Raw genomic sequence first — 17,242 nt, 5'->3', positions numbered from 1 at the left:
AGGCCCAGCCCCACGGGGTGACCTGCGCTGTTCCCATATGGATCGTGTCAGGATCACACACTGAAGCATCGCTCGGGATGCGGTGAGCACGGCGTCACCGGGGCAGGGTGCTGGGAGCCACCCGTTGCAGCAGCAAAGGGACCTGTGATGGGTGATGGCTGGGTGCCTGTACCTCATTGATAGCAATTTAAAGCAATTAATTGTGATTCCTCTGGAGCCATTGCGTGGTTCCCACAACACAAACATGCCAAGCACAAGGCAAACTGCCCTTTTCCACTGTAAAAACCCCAGTAACATCTTTTTTGTAAGTGGCCTTTATTCATCAGGGATGCCACTTGGAATAATGATTTTGATGTAATGAGACAAGAGGGACTCTAAAGTCACAGGATCTTATCAATCATGTTATGCAAATGCTTGGGAGCAGGAATGCCTGGGTGATCAGAGGACATGCTTCCATCAGAGCTGCTTTCAGCCTGCTGCAAGCTTCCTTTAGATTCATTTAGATTCATTTTCTATACAAAAAAGGCCCCAGCAGTCGCTCTGCCCATGTCCCACAGCACCAGCATCCTTGTGTGTGTCCCATTACCAGCCCCTCTCCCTAAACTGGGAGACTCTCCCTGTGGAAAGCTCCATGGTCCAGGGCAGGCGATGGGATGAGCAAAACCCCATCAGCAGAGCCAGGGATGTGGGAAGCAGTGGGACAGCACAAAGCTAATTTGGTACCCACGGAGGGGGCTCTGAGAGCATCCGCTTGCAGCAGGCGTGTTGGGATCCCACCTATAACACAGCCCAGAGGCAGATGGATTCAGTGGCTGCATCACCCAGCTGGGTTTTGAGTGTTTGTCACACAAGAGACGGCTCCAATGGGAAAACCTGCTGGAGTGGGAGGAACGATGCTGCATCCCGAATGCCTGGGGCTGCTGCATGGAGGCTCATTTGGCCTTTTTTGGGAATAGCCCATTTGAGGCAGTTTGTGTCACTGAGGATGGCTCTGCAGGGACGTGTCATGAGCCGGTGAAACAGCCGCATGGGACAGGTTGAATGCCAGAAAACTGGAGCAAATCCCACACTGGAGCAGATTCCTCTGAGCAAGGATACTTCTGGAAAGCCTTTGGAAGCACTTCCAGAACATCCATCCCAAACCAGGCATGATCCAAGCTCTTATCACCCCAGGAGCCATGCCCAGAGAGGTCTCTAGAGGTGATGTGGGTTGCATTCCCTGGCCTTGTGCTTTCAGGGATGCTGGGGTATCCCTCCCCGTGCTATAGGTAATGACAATTACCCATGCTATTAAAGGATTACTTCCAGTCCCCCTGACTTACAGGCGATTCGGAGTTCCTACCAAGGGCTGATCTCTCATTCTTCTGCGTTGTTTGATCTGTGTTGCTGCGAGCAGAGTCATGGGAATGTTTTATTCTAACCCAGCGGGTTATTAAAGGACGTGCTTATAAATAACCAGTCTTGGCTATTTTTAAGTATTTTCAACATAGTCTATCAGGATAGTATGGCATAATCTGCAGGAAAACCGAGTCCGGTTCTGCTGCCAAGCTTTCATAACTCACTTCTGTTTCTTTGGAGCCAAGTCTGAGCTCTCAGTCTGTGCTGCAGGAACACTAAGAGCCCAGAGGAGCGCTCACTGTGGCTCAGGACTGGTTGTTCTCTAACCTGATCCTCCTGTTACCCTATTGAAAGGGATGGCATTGTCGTAGGTTACACAGGGGGAATGAAATCTATAGCTAAATTCGGTGGGGTCTTTCATGGGACCATGGGTCAGACTCTGGTGCTGCTGATGGAGCTGCACCCAGTATTCATTGATGCTGGGGGGGGCTGCAGGCTCAAGGAGCATCAAGGAGAGGTGCATGTTATCTGCTCCGTATGAAATGACCAAAACCATATAACCCCACTCCTCCAGCAGAATTCATTTCAGACAAGCGAGTTGAGATTTACTTCTTAATTTATTACATTTCACATTGCTGTAAGCAATAAATTATAGTCAATATAATAACGTTGTCACAAAACATTACCACGAAGCACTCGCCTAACAGATACTGTAATCTACACACATAAGAACTGTAGGTATGCTATTTAGATTCTCGGTGTTAATGGGAAGTGAACAAAATATTAAGGAACTTCACAGTAAATTCAGGGAAACCATGTCATTATTATTGCTTCTGTGCAAACATTTCTACTGCTGGAGAAAGAGAAGGATCAGATGCGCAGTGTGTTCAGAGCGTTCCCTGCTGCACCCATCCAGTGCACTGGGTGATCCATGATGGGTCTCCAGAGCCTCCATCCCAGCCCTGCCAGGGCTCAGCCTTTATGGAAACCAGTCTGGAAAGGCAAAGGCTGGTGCACACCGAGTCCATGGGAAGGTCTCGAGTCGCACCCAGCATGCAGGATGGGTCAGGACCATCGTGCAGGACCATGCAGTGCCCCACGGCCGCCTCCCGCCGGGAGCTGCCATCCCTATGGAGCCTGCAGCACCATCGGCACCGCTGCTGCTGCTGCTGCATGCGCGGTGGCCGCAGCCCTGCTGTCACATCCCCTGTCCCGCAGCAGCTCGCGTGTGGGATGGGAGCTCACAAACAGTCCTGTCCTGAAGCGTTCTCCTCCATTTCTGCTCAGTGGACTTTAATGGAGTACTTCCGAAGCGTCAGGAACTGGAGCAGCTTGTCTTTCCTCCTCTGCTTTAACGCCATTAGCGCTCTCGTTTTCTCCTCCACGTCCTGGTCGGTGGCGAGGATGATTTTGGCTCTTTCCTCCGCCTTCTTGTCCCCGGAATTCCTGAAGAGTTTCTGCAGGGACTCTTGGTTGACGCTCTCGAAGATGTTGGCCACGGCTTTCTTGCGCAGGGCTGTGTCGAAGCGGTACCCGTGCACCGAGGGGCTCACGCGCAGGGATGTGGACATGGCTGCGGCTCTGGAGCTTCTCTTCGCTTTCATCTACGTGGGGTGCAGCCGGGTTTGCTCCCGGTTGGGTCGCTCGGTCGATCCGAGCCGTGCTGGCTCCCAGGACCTGTATTTAAAGGCAGGCAGGAGGAGAAAGCCCGAGGCTCAAGTTACAGCGATGAGCTCACGCTGATGTCAACACCGGATGGTCATAGGCGAGTTTAACAGTTGAATTGCCAACTTGCCGCTGTCCCGCAGCCGAGGGGGGAACACTCCTGGAGTGTTCTGCAATGGGAATGGTTTTCCTTTGACCAGGGTTTGTGCAGCTTCAAACTGAGGGACTCCTTCAAGAACGTGTTCAGCTCCTGGCCCTTTGCTGTGGTGCCTTCAGGGTACATCATCAACAGTTAAAACTCTTGCAGCACTAACAGCTACAAGCCAGTGCATGCAGATGAGCGCTTGTCTGTGCCTCTGTCTACACAGCAGAACAAAACCTGCTTAGGCCCAGGCACGGGATGCTTTCTGCTGCTTCCCAGATGATGCAGCCCCTGTTCAGTGCTGTATCTTCCAATTGGCAAGGGGTGTATTGAAGGCAGCGGATCCATAATGTCCTCTGAGGTGACTTCCAGGGGTGTTGCACCCCGCATGGCCATGCTCTCACTGGGGTAAATCTCTGCCCCACGTCCCACTCCTGCCTTGGGTATCCGTTGTCTTCAGTTTTCAGCCCATCGATGCAGCTCCTCTGCTCCCATAGTTAGTGCTCTCCACACCACCCTTACCCAGTGCTAAGCTTTAGGGCTGGGAGGTCTCACTCTTAATATGGATTAGTTTTAGGGGTTGGACTTGATGGTCCCTATGGGTCCCTTCCAACCCGGGATCTCCATGATGCCCTCTCCCTGAGGATGTGGATGGGATGGCTCTGACTGTGCACCTCCTGCTGGGCTTAGGAATCTGGTATTACCGAGCACAACTAAATCTGGCCCAAAAGAGCAGTGGGCTCAAAAGCCACTTGAAGCCAGGGATCCGGGGATAAGTGTATTAAGGCTGTTGGCTTAAAAGCAGCCGGATGCTGCAGAGGCACTGTTTGGAAACCGGCTGCTTGTTTATTGGTGGTGGTGGTGACCCTGTTACTCATCCTCAGCGAGGAACTCCAGAAATAGCCTCCATCCCCACAGCCCAGGGGGTTCCCTTCTATAGAGGGAGCTGTGGGGTGATGTCTGACCGCAGTGATGAGCAGACCCTATGTAACATCACCCAGTCGATGGAATTCCTTCTGTTTGTGCTGCCTCTTACGTGCTTTAGTGTATAAACAACCCCATTGCAACCCCCTGCGATTCTCCTCCTGCCAGAAAGGCTTTAAAGCCTCTCAGTTTGCTGTAGTCTTGCTGAGTTTGTGTGGATTACACCTCAGTTGCTGTTCGCTCAGTATTGGCAGGCCTGGTAAATCCACCCGGAAAATGGGATCGTTTCGATGTGGCTCTGGGAAAGAGCCTCATGGTTAACCTGAAATATAAGGGAGAGTAGCAGGAAGGAAGGATTGTGGTCCTCTGATGCAAAGTGCTGCCTGGAGCACTGTGGGAAGGGAAGGCCTGCCTGTAAAAGTGGCTGAACAAGTGCTAGATGTACTTTGCTTTGCTGGGCAGATAATGCCGTTTCTGGGTATTTAGGGCAAAAAATAATGCCAGAAGATGGCCTTCATACCAGCATTCCAGTGTCTAAAGGGGGCTACAAGGATGCTGGAGAGGGGCTCTTCATCAGGGACTGGATGGGATAAGGGGTGATGGGTTCAAACTGAAAGAGGGGGAGTTCAGGTTGGAGGTAAGGAAGTTCTTTACTTAAATGCTCCATCCCTGGCAGTGTTCAAGGCCAGGCTGGACAGACCTGGTGACGTGGTCTAGTGCGATGCATCCCTGGGGGTTGGAACTGGATGCTCTCCTGCTCCTTTCCAACCCAAACCATTCCATGATTCGATGATTCTAAGATCAGCTGTGATGCTGTAGCTGCAGAAAATGAGTTCTTTGTCTGCCCTGGTTGCAACCCAGAGCTGAGGCACGTTAACACGCGCCTGCTTCCCACCGCTCCCACTGCACATGGGATCCTTCTGCAGGTATTTGCAGAGGGAGGCACGGCTGAGAGCATAAATTACCCACACTTGTGGAAGGCACGAACTCAGGAGAGGATCTGCCATGGAAACCGAGCCGAAAGCCGATGCTTTGGGAGCAAGGCATCAGAAAGCTGCCAAGATGAAGCACGCGTGTTCCCGTGAGCTCATCTCGCGCTGAGCAGTGACAAATGCCTTTGCCCCTTCAAGCTTCTGTGCCCACTTTGTGTAAATTTAGTTGTGCTCAGCTCTGACTGAGGCATGAAGCATCCCTCATCTGGGTTTTTTTTCCAGTAATTTTTGTTTATATCCATCTTTTAATGCTGCTTTTCCAGTAATACCCAGGAGGAATTATTCATGTGTTGGAACGGAGCAAAACTTCAGAGAAGATGCGATTGCTATCACCGCTCTCCTGCTATTAGTGCATAATTGCTTTGAGAAACGCAATTGCTCCATTTCACACATTAATGGGAGGATTAATTCCTACCCAAACCGTCTCTGCAGAGCAGCTCAGCCCCATCCCTAACCGCGCTCTGCCTCTCATGATGTGATGGGCTTGGGGCGCTCCAGGCTTTGAAGCTGAAGCACTTATGGTAGGCTGTAGGCTAAGCCAAGCCTCAGGGTCTCAGTCAGAGCTTGCAGTTGCTGTGGGGAAGATCCAGGGAGGATGGTGCCTGTGCCTTGCTGGTGATGCAAAGGGTGGTTAAATAGACCTGGAGGCATCTCTGGCTCAGAGCTATGGACTGCAGGACCCCAGCTGCACCATTATGGGAGAGGGGAAGGTAAAGCAGGGTCCTCACCAGGTCAAACACCATGTGAGGGGCTTTTGGAAGCCCCCATTCCCGAAAGCAGGAGGTGGAGGGAAGGCCGGGGCAGGCAGTGCCTTTCCCGCAAACTCTTGCAGAGAGCATAGTCTGCATTCATGTAACTGTCCAAAATCACTCCAAAGAAGGTAATTCGGGATGTCTTTGCATTTTGCTGGGGCATGTTTTGCATAGCTTTCCTTTCACTAGCCTGCCGAAGCCTGCACAGCTTGTAATACCACATTGGCATCAGGAGATACAGCAGCTCCCTAGGAGAGCATCGGTGCTAACAGAGACCTACCCAGCTGAGTGTGAAAGAGCCTAAAACTGAGTCTTTGGAAGGGTTTGGAACAGGAAAAGAAGTTAAATTATTGCATATATATATATATTGCCTATATATATATATTATGGTTTAGCTCTTTAGCTCTGAAATGCCCAGGAGCCTGTCATGTGCACCCAGGTCATGCGAATGGGCAGTGCTGGCCCCAGCTCCCCATCCTGCCCACTGTGTGTCCTGTGCCTCATCTGCACAGACCCCCCCCGGCTTCTGGTTTGGTTTTCTGTGGTTGTTGGTTGTTTAACAGAGCATCTGGGAGCCCTCGTCCCCCATCCCATGGCAGGAAGCTGTGCCCTTTGCTTACACAACCCCAGAGCTTAACTCAGCCACGTGTGGGCTCCCTGTGGCTTGTGCTGTGGCCCCCACTGGGGATGTGCTGTACAGGGGGATGTGATTTAAGGGCAATTCTGCTGCAGCTCGGTTGCTGGATAGTAAAAGCATTTTTCAGACCATCCTGCTCATGTGGATTTAAGATCCTGCTTAAAAACCAGACAACAGAAGACATGATTCAGCTGCTTAAATTCCATCGGAAAAGTTTCTAGTAGGGAAAAAGAGTGTACACCGTGTCTGTTGAATACTGTTCTTTATCCTGCCTATGAAAACTAAATGAGATGCTGGCTTCTGGGCTGCTAAAACAGGCATTGTTCTATCTATCAGGTGTATTCTGCACAGCATAAACCTGTGCTGCAGCCTCCTGCGAGCAAGAGCATCTTCTGTCACCTCCTGATAGCCACACTCGTCATAGGGCTCCCTCCACCCTGCATTCATCTCCTTCACCCTAACCTGTGCATCCATTCTGCTGACATAAGGGATAAACCAGCAACAGCCCAGCTGCTCCAACAAACTGGTGCCATGCACAGAATAACAGCTTTCCATGGTGTCAGTGCAGGGGTGCAGGTTGGGCTGGCTTGAGCTGGCTGTGCCCATGTGTGAGCCCTGCAGGAGCGGAGCATCGAGCGCTGCACGGACACCATATAAGAGTAAAGTTTGTGGTGTTACTGATAATGAATGTCTCCTCATTTCTCATAAATCCTCTGCTAAATGCACGATCACCAAGTTAATAATGCAGTGCAGGACATAATGAATAGCCAGTTACAGTAAGTAAATCATGCCTGCGGAGAAACAGAAACTTCTGGCACTTTGAACCCTTTTAAAGCAGCCCTGCACTGAGCAAAGCTGGCCTGAGGACACGTTGACTTCTGGCATGGAACTGGTCTGCAGACCAGCTCCCCATGCCCTGCTACGAGGGAAAGTACTTTAATATCCTGACTCCAGCATCTTCCTCCCGTGTCAGCAAGACTGAGCGCGGCGAGGACAGTTTAGACTCCCAAGCACGAACCCTCCCTTTCTTTCTGGCCTGAATTTCCTGTTGGATCTTCCTGAGGTTCCCCAGGTCCCCCTGGGCAGAGCAGGGCCGAGGCAGAGCCGTCTCCACTTGTCAGACACCGCATTGTCTGCTGCCGAGGGGACGGGCTCACGGGAAATCCTGCCTTGGGGCTGGGACGCGGCGCTGGCTCAGGCCATTGTCACAGCCCAGCCCACGGGCGACAGCACCAGACACACGTCCCATGCTCAGTGCCCCCCTCATTAAGGCTCTAATCTCTGCTGAGCCGCTTCCTCTGCTGTGCAGGGGTGGCAGACAGGATGTGTGCTTTGTACTGCTCCGGTTCGGGGGGCCCTGGGTGCCCCCAGTGCTTCCAGAGACGTGGCTGCAGCCCAGGGCTGCATCTCCAGAGCCAGATGTGTGAGAGGGCATGGCAATGGCAGGAGCCAGATGTGTGAGATGGCATGGCAATGCTGGGAGCCAGATGTGTGAAATGGCACAGCAATGCCAGGAGCCAGATGTGTGAGATAGCACAGCAATGCCAGGAGCCAGATGTGTGAGAGGGCATGGCAATGCCAGGAGCCATATGTGCGAGATGGCATGGCAATGCCGAAAGCCAGATGTGCGAGATGGCATGGCAATGCCAGGAGCCAGATGTGCGAGATGGCATGGCAATGCTGGGAGCCAGATGTGCGAGATGGCACGGCAATGCCGAAAGCCAGATGTGCGAGATGGCATGGCAATGCTGAAAGCCAGATGTGCGAGATGGCACGGCAATGCCAGGAGCCAGATGTGCGAGTTGGCATGGCAATGCTGAAAGCCAGACGTGCAAGATGGCATGGCAATGCCAGGAGCCAGATGTGTTAGATGGCATGGCAATGCTGAAAGCCAGACGTGCAGGATGGCATGGCAATGCTAAAAGCCAGATGTGTTAGATGGCATAGTAATGCTGAAAGCCAGATGTGTGAGATGGCACGGCAATGCCAGGAGCCAGATGTGTTAGATGGCATAGTAATGCTGAAAGCCAGATGTGTGAGATGGCACGGCAATGCTGGGAGCCAGATGTGTTAGATGGCATGGCAATGCCAGAAGCCAGATGTGTGAGATGGCATGGCAATGCTGAAAGCCAGATGTGTGAGATGGCACGGCAATGCTGGGAGCCAGATGTGTGAGATGCAATGCAGGGAGTGGGATGCTGCCGCAGCCAGGCTGGAGGTAGAGTGGAGGCAATGGGCAGCAGCCAGGCAATGAAGGGGTCTAGGGGAGTGTTAAGCTGCCAACCTGCCCTACCTGGTGAGGGCCGTGATGGTGCGGAGGAGATTCTGGGATGGCGATGGGGCACAAAGCTGGGGCTGGTGTTTTGGGGAGGAGCAGCGTGGCTTTGGGAGCAGGTTTGGGTCGAGGTTTGGGGTTAGGAGGGAAACACCCATCCTGGGACTGTGGAGGCTGATGGGGAACTCAACCCTGATGTGAATCATGTGGGAGCTTAGCCTAAAACTGCAGCGTTATTGGTCTTGTACTTCACTCCTCCAGCAACCAAAGAGCTCCTTGGGGAAAACAGATGGTGTTTGCCTCCCATCACCCTCCCCTGTGGCCCTGCAGCTCTTGCATTGTGGCTGCTAGAAAAGCACTTTCTGCCATCCTCCTCCTATCACCCCAACCCAAAACCTGTGCAGGTCCCTGCCCATAGCAGCATCCGCATCAGAATCACAGGGATGGGGACTCCATAGGGGATTTTAGGGTTGTTTTTGCTGAGATCTTGCTGCAGACCCCTCCAGTGTTGTGCAGTCGGGGTTGATGTGTTCTGCTGCTCTTGGGGGGGACGGGAGTTGTGCTGCATGGTTGTTGCATGGTTGTTGCATGGTTGTTGCATGGGTTTGTGAGCAGGGGCTGCTCCCAGGGCTGCTGTGCCTCTTGGTGGGGTTATGCAGGTTTCTGTCCTCCTGCCCATGGTGGTTGTGCCCAGCACACGTCAGCTCCTGCTCCACGGAGCAATAACAGGGCTGTAAACCCTATCTCAGCACAGAGGCACCTTGGGGCACCAGGCTGGCATCACCAGCCCAGCCGAGGCCAGTGCCAGGCAGAGCCAGGGCAGCTCCCACCATCCCTGTATCCATGAGAGCACCCCAGGACACAGACCTCCATAGGGCCGCAGTGTGGGAAGCCCCCGAGGATGTTTAGCTCTTGCAGTGATGCCTTCTAGATGCTTCCAGCCATCACATTGCCTAATTGGTGTAATCTAAGTGACTGATGCCTTGTTTACAAGGGAGCCTTGCCTTTGTTCTCGAGATGTGCCCTTGAATCCCTGTCAAGTGTCAGCGCTGGTTTATGATGCTTCGCCCTGTCTGCATGGGGTTATTTATGCAGGCGGCTCAAACAGAAAGGGACCGGTTTAGAGCTGTCAGTTTATAAGGGCTCTGCATAGGAGGGGAGGACAGGGGAGAAAGATGCTGCTGTGTGGATGCAGGCAGGTATGGTAGAAGTGCTTTGCAGCCCCTTGGGAAGAAACCTGGCTGAGCAGGAAATGGTACAAGTGTTGCCAGAGCATCAGGATCAGAGCATCAGCTCTCATCCATCAGAGGCTGGGTGTTGGGCTAGAAACCAGCCTTGTTGCTGAAGAAGTTGGCATCTGCTTGGGATAAGTAAATCCGATTTGTCTTTATTCCAGCCTCCATGGGAGAAATCTGCCCCTCAGGAGGTCTGTTTGAGACTGGAGTGAAGCAGGAACCAGCACTGGTACCAACCACCCTTTCAGCCTCCGAGCCATGTATTGGGTCTTATCTGTCCTTTTAGATCCCCTTCCTCATGTAGGTTGCTGTTCCCTTCTCTGGTTCTTCCAAGTCACTGCTTCCCAGCATCAGTGTTGGCTGGATCAGCACACGGATCACCCGGTCAGTGCATGAGGTGCTTTAGAGGTGGTGGGTAGCCCTGCTGCTGCTTCCAGCTGTGTCCCCTTTCCCTCTTTTCTGTCTTGCATAAGGAGCCCTGAAAGACAAACAGCATTTTCAGCCTCCCTGTGTGACAGGACATTCCATGGCCTCACCAGCACACTGGTGTGCTGCAACACCACATACAGGAAAGGAGCATTTAGATGGAGAACACTGGGTAAAACAGCCCTAGTGTGGCCTGTGGGCTGTGGGTCTGAATGCACTTCAGAGCCTGCATTGCTCCAAGCTGCTCCCTTTTGCTCCATGAAGGCACCAGTGAGGAAGAGCTGAGCAATGCCCTGTGTTTTTGGGAGCAGCAGGTCCTGTCCCTGCAGTGCGCAGGGAAAAGGGGAAAAGGAGGTTCCAGGTTTCCAGGTTTGGGTGTTATTGTGCATGGCAGTGGTCACTGCTGCTCTTGAAATGCCAAACTGCTGTTTGAATGGTGCCGCTGACCCCATGAGTGGCTGTTGCTTCAGGCAGCTTCATGCAGCAGGGATGCTGCAGGGATGCGGCAGGGATGCAGTAGGGATGCTGCAGGGATGAAAGTGGGGATGCAGTAGGGATGCTGTAGGGGTGCTACAGGGATGAAGTGGGGATGCAGTAGGGATGCTGTAGGGGTGCTACAGGGATGAAGCGGGGATGCAGTAGGGATGCTGTAGGGGTGCTACAGGGATGAAGTGGGGATGCAGTAGGGATGCTGTAGGGATGAAGCGGGGATGCAGTAGGGATGCTGTAGGGGTGCTACAGGGATGAAGCAGGGATGCAGTAGGGATGCTGTAGGGGTGCTACAGGGATGAAGCAGGGATGCAGTAGGGATGCTGTAGGGGTGCTACAGGGATGAAGTGGGGATGCTGTAGGGGTGCTACAGGGATGAAGCGGGGATGCAGTAAGGATGCAGCAGGGATGCAGAGGGAGCTCTGGGCACACCATGCTGACGTGAGGCACAAATGCAAACGAAATGGGTTGCCTGTCAGTCAGTAAACAGTGACGAGTGTGACATTAAGTTACGGAGCTGCTGAGCTGTCTCCAGAGCCCTCTCCGTGCACAAAGCTGAGTCAGTTCCGGCCCCGATGAAGTTCATGGAAGGAGCGTTTCCCAACTGCTGTTTAGGGAAAACTAAACAAAACCCAGCAGATCTGACCCCAAAACCAGCCCCTCCACAGGCCCCTCTCATCATGGCAGCAGCTGATGAAGAGAGGAGCGGAGGGACCTGAACCCTTATGCTCACCACCATCCCCATTGCTCCAGGGTCTCATCCCCACCGACAAATCACTGCCTGCATCCAGCAACAACAGCCTCGAGCCTGGCTGCGTTTGGCCAGCAGGAGGGTAAATTCCAAGGCTCTTGTTCAGCAAAAGCATTATAACAGCCTTGTGAAGGGCTCCTGACCCCATGGGGCCGTGTCCTGACTGGCCCCGTGTGCTTGCGGGGCACCCCACTGCGAGCTGTGCCCTGCATCCCCTCGGAATGCTTTCCTCTGGGGATGACTTCCCAGGGCGGTGGGGCTCCTCTCTGTTGAGGAAACGTCTTTCATCAGTAGAAATGAAAGCAGGGGAATAGTTTCCATTCGTGTCAGGATAAAAACGGCTCAAGCCGGGCGGGATTGATTGCTGAAAAGAATTGGAGCAACCCCAGTGCCGTTTCGGAAGGCTTCCCACTGCTCTTGCCTACAGTAAACATGGAATATATTTAGCAGCAGAGCCCAGCGTGAGGCAGCCTCTCACTGCAATAACAGCGGGGCCTTGCCTTTGAATCCCTTTCCCTAAGGAATGGGTTTGACAGAGCCCTTGAGGCATCGCCTCCTGCCCCATTGCCACAGTGGGGGTTTGTCCTTGTTTGCTGGGTGCAGCAGGCTCCAGTGCAGTGAGTAACTCTGCAAACAGGCATTGGGGTGGATGCGTGGCACCAGTGATCCCTTCTCTGATGGCACCACCCCACTGAGCCCTCAAATGCGCCATCCCTGGCAGTGATGAAGGACGGGCTTGGAGCACCCTGCTCTAGGGGAAGGTATCCCTGCCCATGGGAGGGGGGTGGACCTGGGATGAGCTTTAAGGTCCTTTCCAACCCAAACCAGGCTGGGATGCTATGAAACCCGATGGAGCTGGAGTGAGAGGTGAGCCAAAGGGAGGTGATCTTGGTTTATTGCCCCCCAGCCAGCACCCATTGCTCCTGATGCACGTATTACACACGCAGACAATGGCCAGGATTTATTTACTGGGAAAACCTCTATTTCACAATAATGCACTTTCTTCACTGTATTTATTATTCAGATTACTCCAAAGCATCCTCATAAACCAGGAACCTGCTGTGCTGTGTCCAAGGGATAGCCCTGGTCCCAGAGCTTCCAGTGGAGCCTGTGGGCTCTGTCACCTCCCCTCTGGATGTGACCAGCCCCACGCACACAGAGACCCTGAATCTCCCCTGCTTCACTGCAGGCCAAAGGGGGAATTAAACCCATGAGGGCAATGGTGTATCAGCACTGGCTTGAAATCATCATCAGGGCTTGAAATAAAGCGCTTTGCCCAAAGCAACCTCTGGGCATCCTTCCCATCTGGTGTTTAACACGATGCCGTTTCCCATTTCCATGGGGAAACAGGAGCAGAGTTTGCCTGGCACCGGCTTTGGGCTGGGTTAGTCCTATCAGCAGGCAGAAATGGGAGGTGCTGGGACATGGAGCTGAGCGTGTGTGACAGCCCCGGGCATGTCCCTTGTGTCACTTCACCCCAGCATCACCACACTGCTGCAGTGCAGGCACCGGGCTCAGCGAGGGGAGGTGATGGGGAGTGGGACTGCAGCCTGCAGGGATGCAGCAGAGCCCTCAGCAGATGGGCAGAGATTGCTGCTGCCTGGTGAGGCTGGGATGCTAAAGCACAGCAGAAACCCAGAGGTCCCACAGGGAGCATAAACCAACCCATCTTCCATGGCCAGGCTCCTCCGAGGCTTGCTCACAGGCTGCTGTTGGGATGCAGGTGGCAGGTCCCAGGGATGCTGGGGCAAAGAGGGTGCAGAATGGAGTGACAGAGCGAGGAGAGCAGCGTGATGCCAAGTGCACAACAAGGATGGGAAGAGGCCTGTGGCTGCTCCAGGGTGCTGCATCTGGTGTGTCCCCAGGCTGGGACAGCCCCAGGTTCATCATCCCCGCAGCGATGGCTTTTCAATCTGTTCCTAATTCACTTTCCATATTAGGTGTAATTTAGCAGCTCCTCTCCTCCTCCTCCTTCTGTGCTGTAATTAGCACTTTGGGGCTTGAGTCATGTCCTTTAATCATATCTAGACTGCAGTCAGTCCTGCCAAGGTGAGTAATTCCCCAGGCAGAGATAAAGCCAGGCTGTGGTCAGAGATACAGTGCTCAGGGCATGGACCTGACACAGCATCAGGTCTTGGGCAGCACCAGAAGGTGATGCATTTTCTGTGCCCTCCCATCCCTCCCAAGGGGGAACTGCAAAGCAAACTTGGCTGTTATTAATACACTGCTTTGAGACCTGTGGCCCAGCTGTGCAGGAGGGGAGACCCAGCTTGGAGACACATCTGTAAGGATGCTGTCACCGCGGGTACGCATCCGTCACAGGCGTGCCAATGGGGTGGAATCTGGGATGTGACATCCCAGGAATGCAGCAGGTCCCAACCTTGTGAGCAAGGCAGGAGCTGGCGGTTGCCAGCAGACAGAGAAAGATGGGAATGAAAATGAGCAATCCTGGCACAGAATGGGAAGGCGAGGAGCGGAATGGCAGGCGGCAGCTTCAATGGGACCTTCAGGGATGTAACAGCAGCCAGGGGATGCTGAGATGAGGCTCCAGACCTCCCGGGCACTTAAGGAAGGTTGATGATCAAACCTTTTATAGCTTATGAGGAGCTCATAAGGCAGCCAGGACCTGGATAATGGGGGATTTTAATTACTTGGATATTGATGGACATAATAAGTGTGCAGCAAACCACCGAGGGAAACCCGTGGCTAGAGGGGAAGAGCAAGATTGATCTATGCACAGCCTGTTAAATAACATAAATTGTTCAGGGCCTCTTCTGGCCCTGGTTCCAGGAGCGGAGCCAAGTATGATAAATAAGGTCGGGGTTGGGAAGTGTCTGGAATCCAAATGTTTGTGTTCTCCTTCGATCCCAAACAGCCACGGGGACCAAAGTGGAAGCAGGAGCCTGGGGAGCGGAGCCGGAGCCGGGATGGCATCTGAGGAACGGCAAGCACTGATTCCTGCCCGCTCGCAGACACCACAGGGGGATCTCTGCTTAACAAAAGGGGTAACGAGGAGTCAAGACCTTGAGCGTGTCCCCGGGGCGGCTCCCGAGCTGCAGCTTCACAATGGAAACGTGGGCATCAGCGCTGCAGGGCCCGGCCTCTGTTTGCAGTGATAAGAGTTTCCTTGTGCTCTGTGGCCGCTGGTTGTGACATCCCGCTTGGTCTTGCATCAGCTCCCTGCCTGCTGTGCTCGGGGATGGGGGGGTCCTGCTCTTTTGATGATTTCTCCTTGCTGCAAAAGCACCCACTTTAGTAAAGAGGTGCAGAAATGGGCTCAGCCCATTGCAGGGGTCTTGCTGTTGTGGCCTTTTTAGGTATAGGCTTCAATGAGCTCCATGCGAGGTGCTGCCAGCCATGAAGCACCCGAGACCTCAGCTCTCTGTGTCCTGTGATCGATATGAGACGGCAGTGATTTGGGAACAGGGAGAAAGCAAAGCTGCCCCATCCTGCGGGAAGGGTCTGTGCATCCCTGCCTAGCGCAGGAGTGCCGCAGGATCCTCCTGGAACCTGATTTTAGAGGAGCTGAATGTGATCGATGCATGTGCTGTCCCTGATGAAGCATTTGGGAAAGGGAGCTCAGGCGTTGTTGTGTAGTTTCCCAACCTGGGAACACCATGGGCTGGGCAGCTTTTGGGGCACCTTCCTTCCCTCAGAGCTGGGGCATCGCTGGAATTGGGCAGGGGAAGGGCCCTGTGAGCCCCAGCGATGGTTTCCATTTAGCTGGAGCAGTTTCTTCCCTTTTCCCTTCCAAGCTGAAGTGTAATAGACCAAGCCAAGCATCAGAATGAAATATTGCCCACCTCAAACATGCAGCAGCTGGTTAGAAACCAAGATCCGAGCACACTGAGGGCTGCCAGGCTGAGATTTAAAGGTGCTGACACCTTCCCATAGGTCATTTACTGACGATACCATCTCCTAAGCCCCAGCTTTAAGCCTGGACCTCTAAAGAGGGCACGGACTAGAATTCACCAAGGAGCTTCAATGCTTCAGAGCCGAGCTTTTTGCTGCCCTGAATGGAACAAAGTCTCATTTCAAAGGACCTTGACTCTCTTTTGGCACTGCCAAAGCTATTTTTGCACCGCGGCACTGATTGGGTGTGAAACCCAGTCCCTGGCAGCCGCGCCAGCAAAACCCAGGCAGGCAAAACACGGTGGCATATGGCTTTGTTTCCCTCAACACGCCGGTTCCAAGGCATTTGGGGGCGTGCTCACACTATAAAGGGCACCTGGCATTATAGGAAAGGATTTAACCCTGTTCTTGGAGCAGACCTGCACACCCATCCCAGTGCCATGAGGTTTTGCTGCTGTGGCTTCATGGTGTCTGTATCATAACAGCCCCTCTATTAGGCAGCAGGCTGGTGTTGGGCTGCTGCAGATACCTAGTGAGGACCATGGGTGGTTTATTCCCTTGGGGGAACCATGCGTCCCCATGTCCCCTGCCACAACCTGCTGCTGCTCATTGGGATGTGAGAAAGCAAAGCCTGGGAGCACCCAAATACTGCAGGGTTTGAGTGACTTCAGCATCACCCCCATGGCTGGGGAGCTGCGTTTGGCAGCAGCATCTCCCTGTGCTCCCGCAGCAGACGCAGCAGCTATGCAAGATCTCTGCCTCTTGTTCGAGATGGGAACAGACGGAACTGCCTTGTACAGACACAAGTGACGGTGAAACGCCGGCTCCCACCCAGAGGCCGGGATGCAGACGGCACCGCTTGTCGCTACCGGCCCCATCTATCGCGATCAGGTCGATGGGAACTGAATGCCTTGAGGCTGCCCCCGTTGTTTGGGACCCCAATAGCATCACGTCCGGGTGTCGCAGTGCCAAGGCCGGTTGGTGGGGGGAGAGGAGCCGTGTTTGGGTGCCAAAGGCAGCGGGAGGCCCCTCAGCCCCCATAAACCCCGACGGGTGCGCTGTTGGATCTGCCCCCCCCCTCCCACCCCTGCTCCAGCATCCCGGCTGCGACACAGCCAAAAGCGGGTTTCTGCCGCCACCTCGCGATGGGGAAGCGCTGGGATGTCGCGATGGGCCGCGGCTTGGCGACAGACACGGGGCCCGCAGCACGGCTTGGGGAGGGGGTTATGGGGGGGGAAGCGCTGCTTTATTTATTAGTCCGTGTAACCCCAGGGGTTCCTTGGGGAGCGAGCCTGGAGCGGTGCAGCAAGAAGGGCTTGGGTGAACACGGCTCTTCCCGGTGCTGTGGGGGGGTGTTGGGCTGATCCTGGTGCATTGAAGGGATGCTGTGCCCATGCCATTGCCAGGGATGAGTGCTGTGCCATCCCGGTGCTGTGGAAGGATGCTGTGCCCATGCCTTTGCCATAGAAGGATGCTGTGCCCATCGTGGTGCTGTGGAAGGATGCTGTGCCCATCCCGGTGCTGTGCCCATCCCAGTGCCCTGGAAGGATGCTGTGCCCATTGCGGTGCCCTGGAAGGATGCTGTGCCCATTGCGGTGCCCTGGAAGGATGCTGTGCCCATTGCGGTGCCCTGGAAGGATGCTGTGCCCATTGCGGTGCCCTGGAAGGATGCTGTGCCAATCCTGGTGCTGTGCCCATTGCGGTGCCCTGGAAGGATGCTGTGCCCATTGCGGTGCCCTGGAAGGATGCTGTGCCTATTGTGGT

General features: G+C 54.0%; 1 protein-coding gene across 1 annotated transcript; it reads right to left on the bottom strand.

Moving 5' to 3' along the window:
* Positions 1-1,936: 1,936 nt before the first annotated feature.
* Positions 1,937-3,011, bottom strand: TCIM (transcriptional and immune response regulator). The gene has a single exon (XM_061349717.1). It carries the CDS (start codon positions 2,940-2,942, stop codon positions 2,622-2,624), a length of 321 nt encoding a protein of 106 aa, XP_061205701.1. The 5' UTR covers positions 2,943-3,011; the 3' UTR covers positions 1,937-2,621.
* Positions 3,012-17,242: the final 14,231 nt, after the last annotated feature.

Source organism: Neopsephotus bourkii, unplaced genomic scaffold (assembly GCF_033783945.1).
Source record: "Neopsephotus bourkii isolate Nb327-2 ecotype Australia unplaced genomic scaffold, CSIRO-AGI_Nbou_v1 NB_457, whole genome shotgun sequence".
NCBI lineage: Eukaryota > Metazoa > Chordata > Aves > Psittaciformes > Psittacidae > Neopsephotus > Neopsephotus bourkii.
Note: the sequence above shows the minus strand (reverse complement) of the source record. Positions and strands in the feature narration are given on the sequence as shown.